At 42.3% G+C, this 27,526-nt stretch overlaps 1 protein-coding gene across 1 annotated transcript in view; it reads right to left on the bottom strand.

Moving 5' to 3' along the window:
• Positions 1 to 2,504: 2,504 nt before the first annotated feature.
• The window catches only part of espnla (espin like a), a 54,757-nt gene continuing 29,735 nt past the window's right edge, over positions 2,505 to 27,526 (bottom strand). The window contains exons 4-12 of the mRNA XM_031838021.1: positions 27,288 to 27,470; positions 26,668 to 27,069; positions 11,773 to 11,943; positions 5,498 to 5,653; positions 5,221 to 5,391; positions 4,809 to 4,973; positions 4,273 to 4,539; positions 3,382 to 4,113; positions 2,505 to 3,252 (exon numbers count right to left, since the gene is read on the bottom strand). Coding sequence (XP_031693881.1) covers positions 2,764 to 3,252; positions 3,382 to 4,113; positions 4,273 to 4,539; positions 4,809 to 4,973; positions 5,221 to 5,391; positions 5,498 to 5,653; positions 11,773 to 11,943; positions 26,668 to 27,069; positions 27,288 to 27,470 — 2,736 coding nt within the window. The 3' untranslated portion in view covers positions 2,505 to 2,763. The remainder of the gene's footprint in view (positions 3,253 to 3,381; positions 4,114 to 4,272; positions 4,540 to 4,808; positions 4,974 to 5,220; positions 5,392 to 5,497; positions 5,654 to 11,772; positions 11,944 to 26,667; positions 27,070 to 27,287; positions 27,471 to 27,526) is intronic.

The following is a 27,526-nucleotide window of genomic DNA, read 5'->3' on the forward strand; positions in this document are numbered from 1 at the left end:
TTTCTACATGAAAAAATATGCTGTTCTATTATTAGCTGGGATGTGAATACACAGGCAGTATATTAAACTGGGATTATGTTTTAGGTTACACAGGCAAGTTTAACAATATTTCCCAGGACATATTTTTTGTTATTATAAATTGGATTTATTTCACATGGAAAGCTGAAAAGCTATGTTTTTAGCCAGGCTAAAGCCAGCTAGCAACTACTAGCAAGGGTACAGTGCCTTGCGAAAGTATTCGGCCCCCTTGAACTTTGCGACCTTTTGCCACATTTCAGGCTTCAAACATAAAGATATAAAACTCTATTTTTTTGTGAAGAATCAACAACAAGTGGGACACAATCATGAAGTGGAACGACATTTATTGGATATTTCAAACCTTTTTAACAAATCAAAAACGGAAAAATTGGGCGTGCAAAATTATTCAGCCCCCTTAAGTTAATACTTTGTAGCGCCACCTTTTGCTGCGATTACAGCTGTAAGTCGCTTGAGGTATGTCTCTATCAGTTTTGCACATCGAGAGACTGAAATTTTTTCCCATTCCTCCTTGCAAAACAGCTCGAGGTCAGTGAGGTTGGATGGAGAGCATTTGTGAACAGCAGTTTTCAGTTCTTTCCACAGATTCTCAATTGGATTCAGGTCTGGACTTTGACTTGGCCATTCTAACCATTTCATTGTAGATTTTGCTTTATGTTTTGGATCATTGTCTTGTTGGAAGACAAATCTCCGTCCCAGTCTCAGTTCTTTTGCAGACTCCATCAGGTTTTCTTCCAGAATGGTCCTGTATTTGGCTCCATCCATCTTCCCATCAATTTTAACCATCTTCCCTGTCCCTGCTGAAGAAAAGCAGGCCCAAACCATGATGCTGCCACCACCATGTTTGACAGTGGGGATGGTGTGTTCATGGTGATGAGCTGTGTTGCTTTTACGCCAAACATAACGTTTTGCATTGTTGCCAAAAAGATCAATTTTGGTTTCATCTGACCAGAGCACCTTCTTCCACATGTTTGGTGTGTCTCCCAGGTGGCTTGTGGCAAACTTTAAACTACACTTTTGATGGATATCTTTAAGAAATGGCTTTCTTCTTGCCACTCTTCCATAAAGGCCAGATTTGTGCAATATACGACTGATTGTTGTCCTATGGACAGAGTCTCCCACCTCAGCTGTAGATCTCTGCAGTTCATCCAGAGTGATCATGGGCCTCTTGGCTGCATCTCTGATCAGTCTTCTCCTTGTATGAGCTGAAAGTTTAGAGGGACGGCCAGGTCTTGGTAGATTTGCAGTGGTCTGATACTTCTTCCATTTCAATATTATCGCTTGCACAGTGCTCCTTGGGATGTTTAACGCTTGGGAAATCTTTTTGTATCCAAATCCGGCTTTAAACTTCTTCACAACAGTATCTCGGACCTGCCTGGTGTGTTCCTTGTTCTTCATGATGCTCTCTGCGCTTTTAACGGACCTCTGAGACTATCACAGTGCAGGTGCATTTATACGGAGACTTGATTACACACAGGTGGATTGTATTTATCATCATTAGTCATTTAGGTCAACATTGGATCATTCAGAGATCCTCACTGAACTTCTGGAGAGAAAGTAAAGGGGCTGAATCATTTTGCACGCCCAATTTTTCAGTTTTTGATTTGTTAAAAAATCCAATAAATGTCGTTCCACTTCATGTTTGTGTCCCACTTGCTGTTGATTCTTCACAAAAAAATACAGTTTTATATCTTTATGTTTGACGCCTGAAATGTGGCAAAAGGTCGCAAAGTTCAAGGGGCCGAATACTTTCACAAGGCACTGTAGGTGACTCTTCCTTGCTTTCACAAAATGAGAAGACAAAAAAACAAAAACAAATGTTTCCCGGCAGGATATCATGTTACCAAAAGGTGTTTTCTGCACCAAAAATCCCACTCCACACGCACATAGATCTAAGGAGTGAATTTATAATTATTATTTTATAAATTTGACCTTTTATTTAACTAGGCAAGCTGAAGCTTGTAGTAAACTTAATGCTTAAAATGATTTTTGGCAATGAGGCCCTTTTATCTACTTCCCCAGAGTCAGATGAACTTGTGGATACCATTTTTATGTCTCTGCATGCAGTTTGAAGAAAGTTGCTAACCTAGCGTTAGCGCAGTTGCTAACTCCTGTTAGCACAATAACTGGAAGACTATGGTAGCAGATACCAAGACCTCCAGTCATTGCGCTAACGCTAGTTAGCATTGGCTTGCGGAACCATCTCTTAATTTCTTCATACTGAACACGGAGACATAAAAATAGTGTCCGGGAAGTTAGTCTGACTTTGGTGGAGTTACACATCATTGCCAGAATCTCAAAGTTTTCCTTTTACACTATGTAACATCATGGTACAAAGTGACATCATGCTAATAGTACCGATACTGATACGTGTCAGCGTGATGAGTGACGAAGGAAAAACCCATGTTATCAATAGGTGTACAGACTGGCTCTTCTCAGAGGAAATCACGTGACACTTTATGCTTCTTTATTGTTATAGTACTATACATCTGACGACCTGTTTCTAAGGTTGGAAAGTTTACTGTAGGCTTACTTTTCTCTTTAAATAATAAGAGCTGTTACAACTATTCACAAAGAACACAAAGGTATTCACACTCAAAATAAAATGCACAGACTACATAACTAGAACTTGATATTAGCAGACTACATAACTAGAACTTGACTTCGGAAGACTACCAATTATTTAAAAAACATATTTAAAAAAATAATGTAAAGTGAAAACAACTACTACTCAAAATCAAAAATCTCTGCCTCCTTGTCTTTCCAGAAAGTGAAACTCCTGTCTATGTATTTGCAAATCTCATCATTGCTGAAACTGGAAATGTCTGTTCCTTGTTTAATCAGAGCCCCTTCATCTGGTGTCGGGGTTTGGAGGATGACTATGGGCACAGGCCTGACCTCTGGTGGAAACTGTTGTTTCTCTACCTCTGGCAGTACAGACCGAGTCGTTGACACCTTCCCAAAGAACTTGACCTTAATGTCCTCGAAGCCGTCCTTCCACTCACGGTTCCCGGCCTCGATGTCCATCATGACGGCCTTGTGGAACTCCCGGATGCTCTCCCAGGTGAAACGACCAACGTGGTCAAACACCTCAAAGCACAGCAGGTGTCTCATCTTCCTCTCGTCCGCAGAGAGTTCGAGTTCCAGGATGTGGAAGTACCCCAGCATAAAGAGGTCAAGGGTCAGACTGTCATAGTCCACCATCGCCCCGTCCACCTTGTGGAGGAATTAGAATCAGATTCAGAATCACAATCAGTGTGTGTGTGTGTAGAAAGTGTCTGTGTATAAAGTGTCTGTGTGTGTGTATAAAGTGTATGTGTGTGTGTGTATAAAGTGCAGAATGACCTTGGGGAGGAACTGTTCAGGGGAGTATGGTGCCTGCTGCCGGTGGAGACGGCGGATCTGGCGAGACGGAACGCTGGAGATCATGCTCCTCCAATCACCAATCATCTTGTTGATGACACTCCTCTGTTTGAAGAAATGTCCCAGAGGCATCTGAGATCCCTTCTGTGGTCCCCTGCCATCTGTCCCCCCAGGTTTACCGCCAACCTCCTCCACACTGGCTCTCCTCTCGGCCTCTCTGGTCTTCAGGGTCACCGTGTAGGCGGACTTCTTCCAGTGGCCCAGGAACAGCACCACGATACGTTCCTTCCGTAGACTGGTGGTTTCCCTAACGTCGGTCATGTCGTCATCGCAGGCTATGCCTGAGTCACTGTTCCTGTCAGCTTCGGGGGCTGGGTTCATCTCTTTGGGCTGTTCCTGTGTTCCTCTGACCTCTGACCCCAGGCCTTCCTCCTGTGTGGCTGACATCGTGTGGACCTCTTCTTCTGTTTCTTGTTCATGACCTTCAAAGTTGGACTTCAGATTCCGGACGGACACCCCAAACTGTTGGATCTCGGACTCTATCTTCTCCCTGCGCCCTCGGGTAGAGGTGGGTCTGTCTGGGCTCTGGGAGAACACAGTGGATAGCTCTGTGTTGGGCATCTTAGAGTACGGCCCGTCTGCCAGGTTGGCCATCAGCAGTGACATGCTCTTTACGATGCCTGAGATGCGGTTGCACCACACGGGCAGAGGGACCTTAATTAAGGGATTACAATGGAAATAAGTAATTGACTTCATTGTGTGATTCTAAAAACATTGTTCATGTTTGTAAAATAGAATTACATATGTAATTTAATAGGATCTCTGTGGTTTATACACTGTTGAATTTTTTGTTGTTGTCAAATAAACTCAAACCTGAGACTCCTGGTTGGGGTTTCTGAACTGAGTGCTGGCTGTGATGTTGACGATGGGAGCTGGCAGGATGGTCCTGAGCTCCTCAGCCAGGCGAGCTAGCTCTGTCTCATAGCCTTCACAGTTTTTCTGGTTGGACACGCTCTGGATCTGCTTCTCCAGGTAAATCAGGTCGTCCTCTGTCAGCAGCTCTCCAAACGGGCCCAGGATAGCGTTGTGGGCCTGTGAGTACCTCCAGTTCACCGCTTTGGAAGTGCTGTTCCCATTCTCCTACAAAGGTTGAGGAGACACAGTACAGAGGTTTTTAAATATACAGAACACGTCATATCACTGACATACACACGATGAGGGATGAGTTTGTTTTTTGGAACACAAGAAATTAGTAGACTTAATCTGGGTCTGAGAATCCATCTCTTTATGTCCTGATTGGTGTAATGACTACGAATAACATGCCAGCTCTATTGATGTGGCCATACAGCATCATGAGTTATCCAATCAGGGCTGTGACCGTATTGGAACATGAAATCAGAGTGCCTCACCTTCCTCCTCTGGTCCTCCTCGTCCAATAGCCTGGCCTGTAGCTGACGCACCATGACCTGTCTCTTCCACTCAGCGATTGGCCGACCCCGCTCGTCATGGGTGGGAACCAGATAGTCAATGTCTGATAGGTTGGCCTCTTCCGTGGGCAGAACTACCATCCTGTTCTGTTGGCGAACAAAACAACATCCAGTTTACCACCAATATAACAGCTGTTCTATTCGTCCAATATGGACGCTGGACGAGATGGGTCTCTCTTGGGACAGGGCAGAAACTGTGGCCAAAGACCGACTCCAGTGGCAGAAGATTTGTTGCCTTATGTGACACACCAGACAAAGAGGACTAAGTAAGTAAGTATTAGCCCAAGTAGAGAAAATATATATATTTTTTAAAGAGAAGTGATGTGATGCTTACTGCTTGTGCTACAGCTACTGTGGATATTTCTGTCTGTTTCAGAGATGTGATGGATTTCATGTTGTCGAGGAACTTTTTGTCACCGAGCAGGTTTTTGCCAGCCAGGAGATTCTTGTCAGAAGCCTTCGCCAGATCAACAGTTTTTACCTCAGCCTTTACCAGTTTCTTACCCTGTTTAAGACAAAGAAAGTTAACATTCATTCCGTTATGACAGCTTGGCGGTACAAGTCTAAGAACATAAATTGAAACAACGGAAGAGGAAATTTGATGTGTTTACGGCGTGTGCTGCGTCAGCTGAAGACTTCATATCAGTGAGGGGCTTTTTGACACCAAGTGTCACGTTATTGGTCAGATCAACAGTAATCACTTCTTCAGAAGGTTTGTTCTGACTGATTCCGTCTGCCGAAAATGTATGTCTCACCACTATTTTACTCTGTTGAAGACAAGACAATACCACACATCAGTTAAAATAACTTGGTCTAATGGACCTAAAGGGGGGCAAAAAAGTATTTAGTCAGCCACCATAATATAACATAATTTGCAAATAAATTCATAAAAAATCCTACAATGTGATTTTCTGGATTTTTTTTTCTCGTTTTTTCTGTCTTAGTTGAAGTGTACCAATGATAAATTACAGGCCTCTCTCATATTTTTTAAGTGGGAGAACTTGCACAATTGGTGGCTGACTAAATACTTTTTTGCCCCACTGTATTAGCCCAAGAACAGTAACAAGATATCAGAGAGTGAAGAGTAATTACAGCATTTGTTGAAGCTTCTGGAGACTTGATTTCACAGAGGAGTTTTTTTCCACCGAGCCCAAGGACATTTTGGGTCGGATCAACAGAAGACTGTTCAGAAGGTTTGACCTCTTCTGTGGAAAACGACACCATCTTACTCTGTTGAAGACAAAGCTATATCATTCAATCATTCACATACGGTGTCCATATTAGGACAACCACAGACACAGCAGGACTTGTTTCCTAATACGGACACAATAATAATAACTGATTAATAATTAATTATAATTATAAGGAGTATTAATACAAAAAAACACAAATATCTGAGGAAGAGAAAAGAGGAAATCCAATGCAATGGCTTTCATCAGCATCTTGTTTCTGTATTAGTTCAAGAACAACAAAACAAAAGCGTTCGGTTCAAAATCTGTACAAAAAAGATATATATCTGAGGAAGAACTAACTACTGCAGTTGGTGAGGATTTCAATTCACAAAGGAGCTTCTTTCCACCCAGCTGAACTTTGGTGAGATCAACAGTCATCTCTTCCACTACTATCTTATTCTGTAGAAGACAAAGAAGACCAACTATTTATAAGTATAACAGCCTGGTATATCATCCTAAAAAACAGGAAGAGACTTATCAAAGGGTTTGGTAAAGTGATGCTTACTGCTCGTGTTGATACTAGCTCTGATGGTTTCATTTCTGTCAGGAGCCCTTTGACACCGTTGATTGTACCAGCCAGGAGGTTTTTGCCTGAGACCTCGGTCAGATGGACAGTTTTCACCTCCTCGCTGCTTTGAGTTAAAGTTTTCAAAACTGAAATAAAACAGTGACAGATGTGTTTGTTTTAAACGAGAGCTGTGTCCTACTCGTGTTAACACATGGCAACAGACACAAAACATCAATTCCAAACGTCATGGATTGACCAATGATTGAACTGAACCAATGGTGAAATCAATTCCCAAACATCATGGATTGACCAATGATTGAACTGAACCAATGGTGAAATCAATTCCCAAACCAACTATTACAAGTAGTGACTTGCTTAGTAAAAACAATTGTTAAATAAATAAATGAAGTAGAAATAGAATGCAATACTGGTATGACACTAAACTGGTCGGGACGATGTCAGTATTGTGATAGTCGTTAGCATCGTGTCAAGGAAACAAAACATGAAGCGGATTTTCCTTCTGTAGGACCCTAATGTTGGAAACAAACATATTATGTTGTCATCCAGAATCACATGTATTTATTTCCCGAGCTATAGAACACAACATTTTTGTTTGTTTGTTTTCAAAGGACCAAAGTATTTGGTCTGCTTTGTGTTTTCATTTTTTGCCATGTCAAAAAATATTGGGATACTGGTATCATCACTAACTGGTGTTAACCCTCACCTGTTGATGCCACTATAACATGTTGTACACTGGAGATGGCAGATGGTTGTGGTTGAGAGGAGGATGAGGTGGGTTCAGGCAGAGGAGCAGGGTATTGAGCCTGAGGGTACTCCTCTGTCTCTGGTTGCTGGGCAGGAAAACAAAGAGATGGTGAATCTTTGGGATATAGGATATGGGACTACATGGGATATACAACATTTCCCCAACAGCCCTGGAATTTGAATTGGAAACCCACTGGGTACTGGCCCACCTCTCAAACCTTGAGGCTATGTGATATATAGAGACAAATAATCACTGACGGTAGCTAGGTTAGAAGGTAGGTTAGTAGATAGGTTAGAAGCTAGGTTAGAAGCTGGTTAGAAGTTAGTTCAGAAGCTAGGTTAGTAGCTAGGTCAGAAGTTAGGTCAGAAGCTAGGTTAAAAGCTAGGTTAGTAGCAAGCTTAGAAGCTAGGTTAGTAGCTAGGTTAGAAGCTAGGTTAGTAGATAGGTTAGAAACTAGGTTAGTAGCTAGGTTAGTTGCTAAGTTAGAAGATAGGTTATTAGCTAGGTTAGTCTTCCGACTAGCTTGGAAAGACGGTACCGTGCAGTATCGAAGAGCCCTCACTGCTGCTCGATCATCCTACTTTTCCAACTTAACTGAGGAAAATAAGAACAATCCAAAATGTATTTTTGATACCGTCGCAAAGCTAACTAAAAAGCAGCATTCCCCGAGAGAGGATGGCCTTCACTTCAGCAGTAATAAATTCATGAACTTCTTTGAGGAAAAGATCATGATTATTAGAAAGCAAATTACGGACTCCTCTTTAAATCTGCGTATTCCTTCAAAGCTCAGTTGTCCTGAGTCTGCACAACTCTGCCAGGACCTAGGATCAAGAGAGACACTCAAGTGTTTTAGTAATACATCACTTGACTCAATGATGAAAATAATCATGGCCTCTAAAGCTTCAAACTGCATACTGAACCCTATTCCAACTAAACTACTGAAAGTGCTGCTTCCTGTGCTTGACCCTCCTATGTTGAACATAATAAACGTCTCTCTATCCACCGGATGTGTACCAAACTCACTAAAAGTGGCAGTAATAAAGCCTCTCTTGAAAAAGCCAAACCTTGACCCAGAAAATATAAAAATCTATCGGCCTATATCGAATCTCCCATTTCTCTCAAAAATTTTAGAAAAAGCTGTTGCGCAAGCAACTCACTGCCTTCCTGAAGACAAACAATGTATACGAAATGCTTCAGTCTGGTTTTAGACACCATCATAGCACTGAGACTCCACTTGTGAAGGTGGTAAATGACCTTTTAATGGCATCAGACCGAGGCTCTGCATCTGTCCTCGTGCTCCTAGACCTTAGTGCTGCTTTTGATACCATCGATCACCACATTCTTTTGGAGAGATTGGAAACCCAAATTGGTCTACACGGACGAGTTCTGGCCTGGTTTAGATCTTATCTGTCGGAAATATATGTTTGACTCTGTGGATGGTTTGTCCTCTGACAAATCAACTGTACATGTTGGTGTTCCTCAAGGTTCCGTTTTAGGACCACTATTGTTTTCACTATATATTTTACATCTTGGTGATGTCATTCGGAAACGTAATGTTAACATTCACTCCTATGCGGATGACACACAGCTGTACATTTCAATGAAACATGGTGAAGCCCCAAAATTGCCCTCGCTGGAAGCCTGTGTTTCAGACATAAGGAAGTGGATGGCTGCAAATGTTCTACTTTTAAAGTGGGAGAAAACAGAGATGCTTGTTCTAGGTCCCAAGACACAGAGATTTTCTGTTGAATCTGACAATTAATCTCGATTGTTGTACAGTCCTCTCAAATAAAACTGTGAAGGACCTCGGCGTTACTCTGGACCCTAATCTCTCTTTTGACAAACATATTAAAGGACAGCTTTTTTCCATCTACGTAACATTATAAAAATCATACATTTTCTGTCCAAAAATTATGCAGAAAAATAAATCCATGCTTTTGTCACTTCTAGGTTAGACTACTGCAATGCTCTACTTTCCGGCTACCCAGATAAAGCACTAAATAAACTTCAGTTAGTGCTAAATTCGGCTGCTAGAATCCTGACAAGAACCCCAAAATTTGATCATATTACTCCAGTGCTAGCCTCCCTACATTGATTTCCTGTTAAGGCAAGGGCTTTACTGCTAACCTACAAAGCATTACATGGACTTGCTCCTACCTATCTTTCCGATTTGGTCCTGCCGTACATACCTACATGTACGCTACGGTCACAAGACGCAGGCCTCCTGATTGTCCCTAGAATTTCTAAGAAAACAGCTGGAGGCAGGGCTTTCTCCTATAGAGCTCCATTTATATGGAATGGTCTGCCTACCCATGTGAGAGACGCAAACTCGGTCTCAACCTTTAAGTCTTTACTGAAGACTCATCTCTTCAGTGGGTCATATGATTGAGTGTAGTCTGGCCCAGGAGTATAAAGGTGAATGGAAAGGCACTGGTGCAAATAACCACCCTTGCTGTCTCTGCCTGGCCGGTTCCCCTCTCTCCACTGGGATTCTCTGCCTCTAACCCTATTACAGGGGCTGAGTCACTGGCTTACTGGTGCTCTTCCATGCCGTCCCTAGGAGGGGTGCGTCACTTCAGTGGGTTGAGTCACTGACGTGGTCTTCCTGTCTGGGTTGGTGCCTCCTTGGGTTGTGCCGTGGCGGAGATCTTTGTGGGCTATACTCGGCCTTGTCTTAGGGTGGTAGGTTGGTGGTTGAAGATATCCCTCTAGTGGTGTGGGAGCTGTGCTTTGGCAAAGTGGGTGGGGTTATATCCTGCCTGTTTGGCCCTGTCCGGGGTTATCATCGGATGGGGCAACAGAGTCTCCTGACCCCTCCTGTCTCAGCCTCCAGTATTTATGCTGCAGTAGTTTATGTGTTGGGGAGCTAGTGTTAGTCTGTTGTATCTGGAGTATTTCTCCTGTCTTATCCGGTGTCCTGTGTGAATTTAAGGTTCTCTCTCTCTCTCTCTCTCTCTCTCTCTCTCTCTCTCTCTCTCTCTCTCTCTCAGTTTTAGGCTGAGTTTCTGTACAGCACTTTGAGATATCAGCTGATGTAAGAAGGGCTATTTAAATAAATGTTATTTGGTTAGTAGGTAGGTTAGAAGATAAGTTAGTAGCTAGGTTTCGAAGCTATGTTAGAAGCTAGGTTAGTAGCTAGGTTAGAAGTTAGAAGCTAGGTTAGTAGCTAGGATAGAAGAGCTAGGTTAGTAGCTAGGTTAGAAGCTAGGTTAGAAGAGCTAGGTTTGTAGGTATGTTAGAAGCTAGGTTAGTAGATATGTTAGTAGCTAGGTTCGTAGATACGTTAGAAGCTAGGCTAGAAGCTATGTTATAAGCTAGTTTAGTAGCTATGTTAGAAGCTAGGTTAGAAGCTAGGTTAGTAGATAGGTTAGTAGAGAGGGTAAAAGCTAGGCTAGAAGCAAGGTTAGTAGCTAGGTTAGTAGCTATGTTAGAAGCTAGTTTAGTAGCTAGGTTAGAAGCTAGGTTAGTAGCTAGGTTAGAAGCTAGGTTAGAAGAGCTAGGTTTGTAGGTATGTTAGAAGCTAGGTTAGTAGATATGTTAGTAGCTAGGTTAGTAGATATGTTAGTAGCTAGGTTAGTAGATATGTTAGAAGCTAGGTTAGTAGATATGTTAGTAGCTAGGTTAGTAGATACGTTAGAAGCTAGGTTAGAAGCTATGTTAGAAGCTAGTTTAGTAGCTACGTTAGTAGATACGTTAGTAGATACCTTAGAAGCTAGTTTAGTAGATACATTAGAAGCTAATTTAGTAGCTATGTTAGAAGCTAGGTTTCCATCAAATTTGCATAAAATAATATGCACATTTTCCCACCAGAGATGTGTTTCCATCAAACAGATTTTTTGCGGATAAAAGTCTGTGTGATGAATGGTGCACATAAAGATAATGTTTGCGGTTCAATTCCCATGTACTGAATGAAAAATACAAGGAAATTGGTTTCCATCGCATTTTCAACTCTGAGAGTTTTGTTATATAGCAAATGTGCTCACTCTGGTCTTGGTACGTGCCCTCTCCAACAGCTAGCAGACACAGTACGGGTAGGCTAGCTACATTATGAGATTATTATGGATAAGAGAATATTATTTTTATTTGTCAAATGGCAGCCAAGCATCGATCATCATGTCACCAGAATAAGACCCTCGATATTTATTGGAAAGGAGCATCAAGCTCATCACCGTGCACATTCACCACCTTGTGAAGTGGGAGGACGAAGCCTAGAGAGGAACCAGAATCAGAGGGGAAGCCCATCTAGAGAGGATCCAGACTCAGATGGGAAGCCCATCTAGAGAGGATTCAGACTCAGATGGGAAGCCCATCTAGAGAGGATCCAGACTCAGATGCCAACCATCAGCTCGGTATCATACTGTCAGTATGTCAGCCAATCACCTTTAAGCTCTCCATATTTGTTTTGTTGTTATTGTGGAAGTAGTCCCGGCCGGGGTCGCTAAGGCGACGGTAGTAGTCCTCTTTACTGGGCTGCCACGCCACAGCCTGTCTCCCCCTCACATCCTCCTCTACCGGACCTAGTTCTTCTATTGGCTGGTCTGCTGAGAAGGGCTGGGAGGGGGACAGAGAGAGAGAGAGAGAAAGAAGCTCAGATCGGTGAGGTACAATGAGTTCAGAACAGAGTAGAGAGGAGAGGAAAACAAAGAAATAGAGGATTAGGGAGTGGAGTAGAAAGAAACAAACCTTGCATGTATTGGCAGGATTTCAACCCCTGTGGGGAGGATGCAGGATATATGGAAGCGTTTAGATCTCCCCTAATGAACCTGTGATGTCCTAATGGAGGCCATGCAGAATGCAGATCAAATTCTGCTCTCAAAGGACAGGAATAAAACCCACAACATCTGTGTTCCAAACGGGACCCTATTCCCTATATAGTGCACTACTGTTGACCAGAGCCCCTAAGGCTCTAGTGTACAGTATAGGGAATAGGGTGCCATTTGGAACACACTAAACATCAAAGGCAGGGCTGATACGCAGCAGAACACTATTGTGCTTTGTCTCCAAGGAGTGGTCCCAGCCATTTCCACACTCACACCACTTTGATGTACGCTGTGACACTGCTGCATTGCTCTCGCTGCGGAGTTAACTTCAAGATGGCGCGGACAGACAAGGTCACCCTGTCCCTAGCTCCTAACCGACTTTGCAGTATTTTTGTTGTGTTATTTTTTACATTATTTTGCTCAGAACGTTTTCTTATTAACTATAGCCGGAAACAACTTAGGTTATTAGATTGGCACTGTTGGTTTCATGCCTCTGGATGTTACGCATGCCACTCATTTCTACAGGAGGACGAAGCTGTCACCATGGACAGCTGCTGGTGAGTCTCTGAGGCCTCAGTCACATTCCTCTCCTCATCGTCGGGTAGAAGCTGTATAGGTAGGCTACAGATCTAGGAATAGCTATGAATCTAGGAAGAGCTCACCCTTTTCCTCCCAGATCTCAACTGTAACTATTGAAGGAGCAATCTGCAGTTACCATAACAAAGTGGCCACCCCACTAGTGTTTGGTAAAAAGCTGAGGGATGGGGCTGGAGAAATGTAACATTTCTCTAATTCATCGACAGATGCTAGGACTGAAGATCCATGAAGTCAAAATTATAGTTTTAACCATGTTTTGAGGCTGTACAATGTTTGTTTACATTGTTTATTTGGGGTTCTGATTGGTTATGACACTTGAACTAAGCATTTATAAGTTAGATTCACCAGCGTAACGACCAGAAGTCCGACTCAGGGATAGTTCATACTATTCACCGCATACGCATTACTTGCTAATGTTCAGTCCATGGACAATAAAGTAGACGAGCTCAGAGCGAGGATCTCCTTCCAGGGAGACATCAGGGACTGTAACATACTCTGTTTCCAGATTCATAGCTCTCTCCGGATATACTGTCCCCGTCCATACAGCAAGCGGGGTTCTCCATACATCATGCGGACAGGAAGAAAGATAGAACTCTCCGGGAAGAAGAAAGACGGAGGTGTTTCATGATTAACTATCATGGTGTGATTGTGTTAACGTACAGGAACTATTCTCCCAATCTGGAATACCTCAATATAAAATGCAAACTTTTCTTTTGTCTCTCCCGAGAGAATTCTCTTGTCACAGCCGTGTATATTCCCCCTCAAGTTGACACTGCGACAGCTCTCAAGGAACTACATTGGACTTTGTGCAAACTGGAAAGCCGCATATCCTGAGGCCGCATTTATTGTAGCTTGGGACCAATAAATCAAATCTGAGGAAAATGCTACCAAAGTCTTATCAACACATCTCTTGCACTCTGTTCATCAAGAAACTCTTGACCATTGCTACTCCCCCTTCCGGGATGGCTAAGGAGCCCTCTCCTGACCTCCTTTTGGCCAATCAGATCACTTCTCCACATTCTGCTCCTCCTTTCCTATAGGCAGAAACTTAAACAGGAAGTTCCCGTGGTAAGGTCTGTTCAATGTTGTTCTGACCAATCAGAATCTATGCTTCAAGATTGTCTTGATCAAGCGGACTGGGATATGTTCCCGGGTTGCCTCTGAGAATAACATTGACGTATACACTGACTCGGTGACAGAGTTCATCAGGAAGTGGTATAGAGGATGTTGTTCCCAGTGTGAGGATTATTCTAACTAAAACCTTCTGGATAGATGGCAGCATTCACACAAAACTGAAATCGCAGGCCTGATTACCAACAACGACGAGACAGCCGACAGGGAAGAGGTGAGGGCCCTGGCGAAGTGGTGCCAGGAAAATAACCTCTCTCTCAGGGTAGCCTAGTGGTTAGAGCTTTGGACAAGTAACCGAAAGGTTGCAAGTTCGAATCCCCGAGCTGACAAGGTCGTTCTGCCCCTGAACAGGCAGTTAACCCACTGTTCCTAGGCTTGCAAGCATCCCCCCTTTCCCTCCAAACATAAATATTGTCATTATGGCAAACAGTTCTATTTTTGTTTCATCAGACCAGAGGACATTTCTTCAAAAAGTACAATCTTTGTCCACATGTGGAGTTGCAAACCGTAGTCTGGCTTATTTTGTGGCGGTTTTGGAGAAATGGCTTCTTCCTTGCTGAGCGGCCTTTCAGGTTATGTCGATATAGGAGTCATTTTACTGTGGAAATAGATACTTTTGTACCTGTTTCCTCCAGCATCTTCACAAGGTCCTTTGCTGTTATTCTGGGATTGATTTGCACTTTTCGCACCAAAGTACGTTTATCTCTAGGAGACAAAACGCGTTTCCTTCCTGAGCGGTTGCCTTGGTGACAGCTTTGCACACTCTTGGCATTCTCCCAACCAGCTTCATGAGGTAGTCACCTGGAATGCATTTCAATCAACAGGTGTGCAATGCGCAATCCACACATGCGCAATCCATATCTCAAGGCTTAAAAATCCTTCTTTAACCTGTCTCCTCCCCTTTATCTACACTGATTGAAGTGGATTTAACAGCTGACATCAATAAAAGATCATAGCTTTAACCTGGATTCACCTGGTCAGTTCATGTCACCAAAAGAGCAGGTATGTTTTGTTTTGTATAGTCAGTGTACATACTGTATATATGTTTTGTATAGTCAGTGTACATACTGTATATATGTTTTGTATAGTCAGTGTACATACTGTATATATGTTTTGTATAGTCAGTGTACATACTGTATATATGTTTTGTATAGTCAGTGTACATACTGTATATATGTTTTGTATAGTCAGTGTACATACTGTATATATGTTTTGTATAGTCAGTGTACATACTGTATATATGTTTTGTATAGTCAGTGTACATACTGTATATATGTTTGTATAGTCAGTGTACATACTGTATATATGTTTTGTATAGTCAGTGTACATACTGTATATATGTTTTGTATAGTCAGTGTACATACTGTATATATGTTTTGTATAGTCAGTGTACATACTGTATATATGTTTTGTATAGTCAGTGTACATACTGTATATATGTTTTGTATAGTCAGTGTACATACTTATTGTTGTATAGTCAGTGTACATACTGTATATATGTTTTGTATAGTCAGTGTACATACTGTATATATGTTTTGTATAGTCAGTGTACATACTGTATATATGTTTTGTATAGTCAGTGTACATACTGTATATATGTTTTGTATAGTCAGTGTACATACTGTATATATGTTTTGTATAGTCAGTGTACATACTGTATATATGTTTTGTATAGTCAGTGTACATACTGTATATATGTTTTGTATAGTCAGTGTACATACTGTATATATGTTTTGTATAGTCAGTGTACATACTGTATATATGTTTTGTATAGTCAGTGTACATACTGTATATATGTTTTGTATAGTCAGTGTACATACTGTATATATGTTTTGTATAGTCAGTGTACATACTGTATATATGTTTTGTATAGTCAGTGTACATACTGTATATATGTTTTGTATAGTCAGTGTACATACTGTATATATGTTTTGTATAGTCAGTGTACATACTGTATATATGTTTTGTATAGTCAGTGTACATACTGTATATATGTTTTGTATAGTCAGTGTACATACTGTATATATGTTTTGTATAGTCAGTGTACATACTGTATATATGTTTTGTATAGTCAGTGTACATACTGTATATATGTTTTGTATAGTCAGTGTACATACTGTATATATGTTTTGTATAGTCAGTGTACATACTGTATATATGTTTTGTATAGTCAGTGTACATACTGTATATATGTTTTGTATAGTCAGTGTACATACTGTATATATGTTTTGTATAGTCAGTGTACATACTGTATATATGTTTTGTATAGTCAGTGTACATACTGTATATATGTTTTTTATAGTCAGTGTACATACTGTATATATGTTTGTATAGTCAGTGTACATACTGTATATATGTTTTGTATAGTCAGTGTACATACTGTATATATGTTTTGTATAGTCAGTGTACATACTGTATATATGTTTTGTATAGTCAGTGTACATACTGTATATATGTTTTGTATAGTCAGTGTACATACTGTATATATGTTTTGTATAGTCAGTGTACATACTGTATATATGTTTTGTATAGTCAGTGTACATACTGTATATATGTTTTTTATAGTCAGTGTACATACTGTATATATGTTTTGTTATAGTCAGTGTACATACTGTATATATGTTTTGTATAGTCAGTGTACATACTGTATATATGTTTTGTATAGTCAGTGTACATACTGTATATATGTTTTGTATAGTCAGTGTACATACTGTATATATGTTTTGTATAGTCAGTGTACATACTGTATATATGTTTTGTATAGTCAGTGTACATACTGTATGTATGTTTTGTATAGTCAGTGTACATACTGTATATATGTTTTGTATAGTCAGTGTACATACTGTATATATGTTTTGTATAGTCAGTGTACATACTGTATATATGTTTTGTATAGTCAGTGTACATACTGTATATATGTTTTGTATAGTCAGTGTACATACTGTATATATGTTTTGTATAGTCAGTGTACATACTGTATATATGTTTTTTATAGTCAGTGTACATACTGTATATATGTTTTGTATAGTCAGTGTACATACTGTATATATGTTTTTTATAGTCAGTGTACATACTGTATATATGTTTTGTATAGTCAGTGTACATACTGTATATATGTTTTGTATAGTCAGTGTACATACTGTATATATGTTTTGTATAGTCAGTGTACATACTGTATATATGTTTTGTATAGTCAGTGTACATACTGTATATATGTTTTGTATAGTCAGTGTACATACTGTATATATGTTTTGTATAGTCAGTGTACATACTGTATATATGTTTTGTATAGTCAGTGTACATACTGTATATATGTTTTGGGGCGATTTTTTTTTGTAGTATTTACATTTTTTTGAGGGGGGGGGGCAGTAACTGAAAGGTCGCTGTTTTGAATCCCCAAGCAGACTATGTGAAAAAGCCGCTCGATGTGCCCTTGAGCAAGGCTAAGGAAAAGAGCGTCTCCTAATTGACTAACGTGACATAAAAAAAGAGACAAACAGTCACACATCTGTTGTTGTTCTTGGCTCTGTACTCCAGCACTTTGGATATGAAATGAAATGTGTTGCTTTTATGGATTTTGTCTTGTTGCTTTTTGTCCTATGTTTCTCTGTCTGTATGCTATGTCTTGCTTGTCCTACGTTGCTCTGCGTGTGCTCACTGCTCAATGATTGTCTATATTGTAATTGTTTTTAATAACCTGGCCAGGGACTGAGGTTGAAAATTAGCCGGCTGGCTAAAACCGGCACTTTTACTGAAACGTTGATTAATGTGCACTGTCCCTGTAAAAATTAAAATAAAACTCAATGACTATGAGGTAAAAGTGCAGACTGTCAGCATAAAATTGAAGGTTTTCTCATCCATATTGGGTGAAGCATTTATAAAGTACAGCAGTTTTTGTACATGACTCTACAAATTTGTTGGATAATCCTGAATGAATTGTGAATAATGATGAGTGAGAAAGTTACAGATGCACAAATATCATACCTCCCCCAAAAAATGCTAACCTCTCCTGTGATTGTAATGGGAAGTTAGCATGTCTTGGGGGTATGATATAAAATGCTAACTCTCCCTGTTATTGTAATGGTGAGAGGTTAGCATGTCTTAGGGTATGATATAAAAATGCTAATCTCCCCTGTTATTGTAATGGTGAGAGGTTAGCATGTCTTGGGGTATGATATAAAATTCTAACCTGCCCTGTTATTGTAATGGTGAGAGGTTAGCATGTCTTAGGGTATGATATAAAATGCTAATCTCCCCTGTTATTGTAATGAGAGGTTAGCATGTCTTGGGGTATGATATAAAATGCTAACCGCCCCTGTTATTGTAATGAGAGGTTAGCATGTCTTGGGGTATGATATAAAATGCTAACCTCCCCTGTTATTGTAATGGTGAGAGGTTAGCATGTCTTGGGGGTATGATATTTGTGCGTCTGTAGCGTTCTCACTCATCAATATTCAAGATTCATTCAGGATTATCCGTAATCATTGTAGCATCCACATTAATGTAGAAGTGTGTAAAAAAATATATTCACAATAAAAGTGACTTCAAAATGAAACAATTCATTATTTACCATTAATTTACCATACTAGCCAAGCAATTTGGACACATCATTCAATGGTTTTTCTTTATGTTAAACATTGTATTGTAACATTGTAACAGTGAAGACATCAAAACTACAGTGGTAGGCTTGATTACCAACAACAACGACGAGACGGCCTACAGGGAGGAGGTGAGGGCCTTCGGAGTGTGGTGTCAGGAAAATAACCTCACACTCAACGTCAACAAAACAAAGGAGATGATTGTGGACTTCAGGAAACAGCAGAGGGAGCACCCCCCTATCCACATCGATGGAACAGTAATGGAGAGGGTAGTAAGTTTGAAGTTCCTCGGTGTACACATCACGGACAAACTGAATTGGTCCACCCACACAGACAGCATCGTGAAGAAGGCGCAGCAGCGCCTCTTCAACCTCAGGAGGTTGAAGAAATTTGGCTTGTCACCAAAAGCACTCACAAACTTCTACAGATGCACAATCGAGAGCATCCTGTCGGGCTGGATCACCGCCTGGTACGGCAACTGCTCCGCCCACAACCGTAAGGCTCTCCAGAGGGTAGTGAGGTCTGCACAACGCATCATTGGGGGCAAACTACCTGCCCTCCAGGACACCTACACCACCCGATGTCACAGGAAGGCCATAAAGATCATCAAGGACAAAAACCACCCGAGCCACTGCCTGTTCACCCAGCTATCATCCAGAAGGCGAGGTCAGTACAGGTGCATCAAAGCTGGGACCGAGAGACTGAAAAATAGCTTCTATCTCAAAGCCATCAGACTGTTAACCAGCCACCACTAACATTGAGTGGCTGCTGCAAACATACTGACTCAAATCTCTAGCCACTTTAATAATGGGAATTGATGGAAATTGATGTAAAGTATATCACTAGCCACTTTAAACAATGCTACTTAATATAATGTTTACATACCATACCATACATTACTCATCTCATATGTATATACTGTACCCTATATCATCTACTGCATCTTTATGTAATACATGTATCACTAGCCACTTTAAACTATGCCACTTTGTTTACATACCCTACATTACTCATCTCAAATGTATATACTGTACTCGATACCATCTACTGCATCTTGCCTATGCCGTTCTGTACCATCACTCATTCATATATCTTTATGTACATATTCTTTATCCCTTTACACTTGTGTGTATAAGGTAGTAGTTTTGGAATTGTTAGGTTAGATTAGTCGTTGGTTATTACTGCATGAGAGCCCTGACCTAAACCTCCCCGAACACCTTTGGGATGAATTGGAACGCCGACTGCGAGCCAGGCCTAATCTTCCAACATCAGTGCCGACCTCACTAATGTTCTTGTGGCTGAATGGAAGCAAGTCCCGCAGCAATGTTCCAACATCTTAGTGGAAAGCCTTCCCAGAATAGTGGAGGCAAAGGGGGGACCAACTCCATATTAATGTCCATGGTAGGTGTCCACATACTTTTGGTCATGTCGTGTACATTTTGCCCCTTGCGAATTGAAGGAAAATTATGAAACACAGAGAGACGAAAGATACATTTAATGTTTTTAATTTAATTTTTTTCTTGGTTCCCATGAATAACACTGCTTCCAATATCGTTTTAGAGAATTTGGCATCTAACCGTTCTCAAAACCGCAGACATTTATGGTGATGTGTGGGCGAGCATTTTGCTGATGTCAGTGGTGTGAACAGAGTGCCCCATGGTGGAGGTGGGGTTATGATGTGGGCAGGCATAAGCTACAGACAACGAACACAATTGCATTTTATCGACGGCAATTTGAATGCACAAAGATATCTTGACGAGATCCTAAGGGCCCATTGCCGTGTCATTTATCCACCGCCATCACTACATGTTTCAGCATGAAAATTAACAGCCTCATGTCGCAAGGATCTGTACACAATTCCTGGAAGATAAAATTTCCCAGTTCTTCAATGATCTATGTACTCACCAGACATGTCACCAATTGAGCATGTTTAGAATGCTCTGGATAGTCGTGTACAACAGCACGTTCCAGTTCCCACTAATATCCAGCAACTTCGCACATCCATTGAAGAGGAGTAGGACAACATTCCACCGGCCATAATCAACAACCTGATCAACTCTATGCGAAGGAGATGTCTCTTTTTTTTCTACAGTTTTCTTTCTACTGTGTTGTTTATTGTTAATTGTTTACTCCATGTGTAACTCTGTGTTGTCTGTTCACACTGCTATGCTTTATCTTGGCCAGGTCGCAATTGTAAATGAGAACTTGTTCTCAACTAGCCTACCTGGTTAAATAAAGGTGAAATAAAATTTAAAAAATGTTGATCACACCAGATACTGACTGGTTTTCTGATCAACGCCCATACTTTTTTTTTAAAGGAATCTGAGACCAACAGAAGCATATCTGTATTCCCAGTCACGTAAAATCCATAGATTAGTGCCTCATTTATTTATTTCAATTGACTGATTTCCTTATGTGAAATGTAACTCAGTCAAATGTTCAAAATTGTTGCATGTTGCGTCAGTATAGTATCCTACCCCCTGGCCTAGCTAATCAACACTATTGACAAGCGTTTGACTCAAAAGCATTGTATCAAATAAATCCAATACAATCAACAAAATCAATAAGTAACTTACGGCTCAGACCCGAGTGAGTCCTTCAGTCAGTCAGTTAGTTAGTTATCCAGTCAGTCAGCCCTCAATGATGAAGATGTGACAGAATCTGCCGATAGTTACCCAGCCAGCCATCCAGCCTGCCAGGTAACCAGGCAGCTAGCCATTCAGTCAGCCATCCAGCCTGCCAGATAACCAGGCAGCCAGTCATTCAGGTAGGTGCTTGACACCCCCATGAACAGACAACTAGCCTCCACACTGCCCCGAGGGCCGCTCTGCCAGCCAATAAACAATAACACTGATCGGAGAATGGTGTTAATTATTAAGGTGTAGGATGGGATGGCCGGTAATGTCCCTAATGCAGGACAAACCAATAGCTATGTTGTTGTGGCACCGAACAAAGGAAGAGAACTGTCCCAATGGCATCCTATTTCTTTTATAGTGCACTAGTTTTGACCAGAGCCCTGTGGACCCTGGTCTAAAGTAGTGCACTATATAGGGAATTGGGTGTCATTTGGTACGATACCTATATCTGTCAAAGCTGCTGGAAAAGAGACATTTTCTACAGAAAATGTATGTGGACATGAATTCAAATGAGTGGAAACAGTAAGTGCTGTTATTTTGAAGTGGAAACATGTTTCAGCAGATCATTATCCCTATTTCAGCTGATCATTATCCCCGTTCCAGCTGATCATTATCCCCTTTCCAGCAGATCATTATCCCCGTTCCAGCTGATCATTATCCCCGTTCCAGCTGATCATTATCCCCTTTCCGGCAGATCATTATCCGTATTTCAGCTGATCATTATCCCCGTTCCAGCTGATCATTATCCCATTTCCAGCTGATCATTATCCCTGTTTCAGCAGGTCATTATCCCCGTTCCAGCTGATCATTATCCCCGTTCCAGCTGATCATTATCCCCGTTCCAGCTGATCATTATCCCCTTTCCAGCTGATCATTATCCCTGTTTCAGCTGATCATTATCCACGTTCCAACTGATCATGATATCTGCTCCAACTGATCATCATATCTGTTTCAGCCGATCCGTATCCCTGTTTCAGCCGATCCGTATCCCTGTTTCAGCTGATCCGTATCCCTGTTTCAGCTGATCCGTATCCCTGTTTCAGCTGATGGATGTAAAGGCCCTTTCTTGACTTTCCAATGTAAAAAATAAATAAAAATAACTGTCTTTGTGTGTGAATGAAGAGCGGAAGTCCTAGGCTGTGTCCCAAATGGCACCCAATTCCCTATATAGTGCACTATAAAGAGAATAGGGTGCGATTTGGGACAAAGCCCTCAATGCCTGTAAAATAAACTGGAGGTCAACCGGTTTATGATTTTTCAACACCGATACTGATACCGATTATTGGAGGGCCACAAAAAAAAAAAGGCCGATACCGATTAATCGGCCGTTTTTTTTATTTGTAATATTGACAATTACAACAATACTGAATGAACACTTATTTTAAGCTAATATAATCCTTCAATAAAATCTATTTAGCCTCAAATAAATAATGAAACATGTTCAATTTGGTTTAAATAATGTAAAAACAAAGTGTTGGAGAAGAAAGTAAAAGTGCAATATGTGCCATGTAAGAAAGCTAACGTTTCAGTTCCTTGCTCAGAACATGAGAACATATGAAAGCTGGTGGTTCCTTTTAACACGAGTCTTCAATATTTGAGGGTAAGAAGTTTTAGGTTGTAGTTATTTTAGGAATAATAGGACTATTTCTCTCTACACCATTTGTATTTCATTAACCTTTGACTATTGGATGTTCTTATAGGCACTTTAGTATTGCCAGTGTTACAGTATAGCTTCCGTCCCTCCCCTCGTTCCGCCCTGGGCTCGAACCAGGAACACAACGACAACAGCCACCCTCGACACAGCGTTACCCATGCAGAGCAAGGGGAACAACTACTCCAAGTCTCAGAGCGAGTGACGTTTGAAATGCTATTAGCGCGCACCCCGCTAACTAGCTAGCCATTTCACATCGGTTACACTAGTCTAATCTCGGGAGTTGATAGGCTTGAAGTCATAAACAGCGCAATGCTTGACACACAACGAAGAGCTGCTGGCAAAATGCACGAAAGTGCTGTTTGAATGAATGCTTATGAGCCTGCTGCTGCCTACCACCACTCAGTCAGACTGCTCTATCAAATCACAGACTTAGTTATAACATAATAACACACAGAAATAGGAGAATTAAGTCATTAATATGGTCGAATCCGGAAACTATCATCTCGAAAACAAGACGTTTATTTTTTCAGTGAAATACGGAACCGTTCCACATTTTATCTAACTGGTGGCATCCATAAGTCTAAATATTCCTGTTACATTGCACAACCCTTAATGTTATGTCATAATTATGTAAAATTCTGGCAAATTAGGAGGCCCGAAATGTTGCATATACACTGAATCTGCGTACAATGAACGCAAGAGAAGTGACACAATTTCACCTGCTAACCTGGATTTCTTTTAGCTAAATATGCAGGTTTAAAAATATATACTTCTGTGTATTGATTTTAAGAAAGGCATTGATGTTTATGGTTAGGTACACATTGGAGCAACGATACGCACAGCATCAATTATATGCAACACAGGACACGCTAGATAAACTAGTAATATCACCAACCATGTGTAGTTAACTAGTGATTATAAGTTTATTGCTAGCTAGCAACTTACCTTGGCTTATTCGCGTAACAAGCAGTCTCCTCGTGGAGTGCAATGAGAGGCAGGTGGTTAGAGCGTTGGACTAGTTAACTGTAAAGTTGCAAGATTGAATCCCCCGAGCTGACAAGGTGAAAATCTGTCGTTCTGCCCCTGAACGAGGCAGTTAACCCACCATTCCTAGGCCGTCACTGAAAATAAGAATGTGTTCTTAACTGACTTGCCTAGTTAAATAAAGGTTCAAATTTTAAATTGTCCAAATCGGTGTCCAAAAATACAGATTTCCGATTGTTATGAAAACGTGAAAAATCGGCCATTCCGATTAATCGGTCTCTAAAATAAACCACAAGGTTTTTTATTTGATTGCAGCTGTTTCTGAAGGAGAGGCACTACTGGTGGTAAGAGGTGGGCAGAGCTGCTGGCTGGCTGGCTGACTGACTGACTGACTGGCTGGCTGACTGGCTAACTGGATAGCTGGCTGGCTGACTGGATAGCTGGCTGGCTGGCTGGATAGCTGGCTGGCTGGCTGGCTGACTGGATAGCTGGCTGGCTGGCTGGCTGACTGGCTGGCTGACTGGCTGGCTGACTGGATAGCTGGCTGGCTGGCTGGCTGGCTGGCTGGCTGGCTGGCTGACTGGCTGGCTGACTGGATAGCTGGCTGGCTGGCTGGCTGACTGGATAGCTTGCTGACTGATTGGATAGCTGACTGACTGGATGGCTGGCTGGCTGGCTGACTGACTGGATAGCTGGATGGCTGGCTGGCTGGCTGACTGACTGGATGGCTGACTGGATAGCTGGCTGGCTGGCTGGCTGGCTGACTGGATAGCTTGGTGACTGACTGGATAGCTGGATGGCTGGCTGGCTGGCTGACTGACTGGATGGCTGACTGGATAGCTGGATGGCTGGCTGGCTGGCTGGCTGACTGGATAGCTGGATGGCTGGCTGCCTGACTGACTGGATGGCTGGCTGGCTGACTGGATAGCTGGCTGGCTGACTGACTGACTGGATAGCTGGCTGGCTGGCTGACTGACTGACTGGATAGCTGGATGGCTGGCTGACTGACTGGATAGCTGGCTGGCTGGCTGACTGGATAGCTGGCTGACCGACTGGATAGCTGGCTGACTGACTGGATAGCTGGCTGGCTGACTGACTGACTGACTGGATGGCTGTAGCAGAATGCTAGCTAAATAAGGAGGAGGGAAGGTGACCTCTTTAGGATTAAAAACCAAACATCAGGAAATACCTAGCACGCAACACTCTTTCCACCAGGCCTGTTAAAGCTGCCGATCAGGAAACGAGACCAAGTGACGGACAGACACTTTAGAACGGACAGAAACCCTACAACGCCGTGAATTACACAGTGCTCTGTGAACGCGTGCCACTAAGGGACGTGTAATTAAAATGGGGTAGTGGATTTTTACTGCAAGGTTTTCACAGTACTACTGTTCGCAATGCCTTCAATTTCATGGGATTAAATGGATTAAAAAGTACAAACATTATCCTTGAGAGTTTACATTTTACACGAGATTTTAGAGTCTTTGTTGAGAATATTTCACCAAAGCCCTATTTTAATCTGTCATAATATGATATGCTATGTGTAATGTGTGATCTGGAAACAGAACGTGACACTCGATCAAACCGAGGACGACGTGTGTTTGAAGCCAACATGACATCCTGCTCCCGAGGGATAGAGTTTTCGGGTTCCAGGCTTCCACAACCACTGTAAAAACGATGAAACCCGAAGCCCTCAGATCTCATAACCGGCTCAGGCCCCTAGGCCAGGCCCTCTCCCCGCCACCTGAGCTTCCTATCTGGGGTAACTGATAGGTCCCAGGGGCTCACGGCGGCTCCAATCCACAGCTGCAACACTGCAGCGCCAGCATGCTCCACAGTTAATTAGCTGTCCCATTGTTAACAAGAGGAAGGAGGGTTATTTTAGGTGAAGGGGGAGGTGAAGCTAACCCCGTCAGCCAAGCCTCGCTGGGTACTCTCCAAATGGCCTTCTATTCCCAATATAGTGCACTACCTCTGACCGGGGCTGGCACCCTATTCCCTATATAGTAAACTACTATTGACCGGGGCTGGCACCCTATTCCCTATATAGTGCACTACTATTGACCGGGGCTGGCACCCTATTCCCTATATAGTAAACTACTATTGACCGGGGCTGGCACCCTATTCCCTATATAGTGCACTACCTCTGACCAGGGCTGGCACCCTATTCCCTATATAGTGCACCACCTCTGACCAGGGCTGGTACCCTATTCCCTATTTAGTGCACTACTATTGGGACTCTAAGGGAATTGGTCTGCCATATGGAGAGCACCTGGCCGTCTCCGTCAGCATTGTCGTCCCTTCATCCTGACTCCACTGTGATCCTCTGGTGACTAATTCATGTTTCTATGGGCTGCTGTTACTGTGAAGGGGACACATCACTGGGTCACTATGGCCTGTCAGGTAGAGCTGCTGTTACTGTGAAGGGGACACATCACTGGGTCACTATGGGCTGTCAGGTAGAGCTGCTGTTACTGTGAAGGGGACACATCACTGGGTCACTATGGGCTGTCAGGTAGAGCTGCTGTTACTGTGAAGGGGACACATCACTGGGTAACTATGGGCTGTCAGGTAGAGCTGCTGTTACTGTGAAGGGGACACATCACTGGGTCACTATGGGCTGTCAGGTAGAGCTGCTGTTACTGTGAAGGGGACACATCACTGGGTCACTATGGGCTGTCAGGTAGAGCTGCTGTTACTGTGAAGGGGACACATCACTGGGTCACTATGGGCTGTCAGGTAGAGCTGCTGTTACTGTGAAGGGGACACATCACTGGGTCACTATGGGCTGTCAGGTAGAGCTGCTGTTACTGTGAAGGGGACACATCACTGGGTCACTATGGGCTGTCAGGTAGAGCTGCTGTTACTGTGAAGGGGACACATCACTGGGTAACTATGGGCTGTCAGATGTTTTAAAGTTTGGTCTGACTTGGATTATAATGCAAAAAGATGCTTGGGAACATTAGACCGTTACAGAGGGCCACCAAACTAGAATATATAATATCTGAACTAAGAAAAGACGATGTAAAGTGAAAGGGTTTGGGTCTCATGCGTGTCTCCACGGCTCGGAGGTAGCCGGAGGTTTTGGGTCTCATGCGTGTCTCCACGGCTCGGAGGTAGCCGGAGGTTTTGGGTCTTACGCGTGTCTCCACGGCTCGGAGGTAGCCGGAGGTTTTGGGTCTTACGCATGTCTCTACGGCTCGGAGGTAGCCGGCACAGTCGTAGTGTCCGTTGTACTCCGCAAGGTCTGCTGCTGTGAACCCATCTATGTCCTGCTCCGATGGGCTCACCTGATTGGCTAACAGGATCCTGCAGCACTAAAAAAGGTAGCAAACAGACTGAATCAAAAACACCTCTGTTACTATGACTTAACATGACTTTAATATACTGTAGATACTTAGGAGTTCTGATTTAAGATCAGTTTTTACCTGGGAATAAGACCACATGGACAAAGGGGCACCAGATCCTAGATCAGCACTCCCGCTCTGAAACTCTGAAATAAAATACAGCCCCACGATCTTGTCATATCTCTCACCTCCAGCTCTCCATTCTCAGCAGCATCATGAAGAGGGGTTCCCCCCCAGTCGTCTCTGATGACCTTTGCCCCCATGCGGAGCAGCCTCTCCAGGATGCGATGGTGCCCTCCACTGGCCGCAAAGTGAAGAGCAGTCGCTCCCTCCCTGTCCTGGCACTGCAGGCTAAGGTCTGTGAAGGTGGCCTGCGAGGGACAAATGTAAGACCAGGATGTTAAGGTGGCCTGCAAGGGACAAATGA

Source organism: Oncorhynchus kisutch, linkage group LG13 (genome assembly GCF_002021735.2).
Source record: "Oncorhynchus kisutch isolate 150728-3 linkage group LG13, Okis_V2, whole genome shotgun sequence".
NCBI classification, from domain to species: Eukaryota; Metazoa; Chordata; class Actinopteri; order Salmoniformes; family Salmonidae; genus Oncorhynchus; species Oncorhynchus kisutch.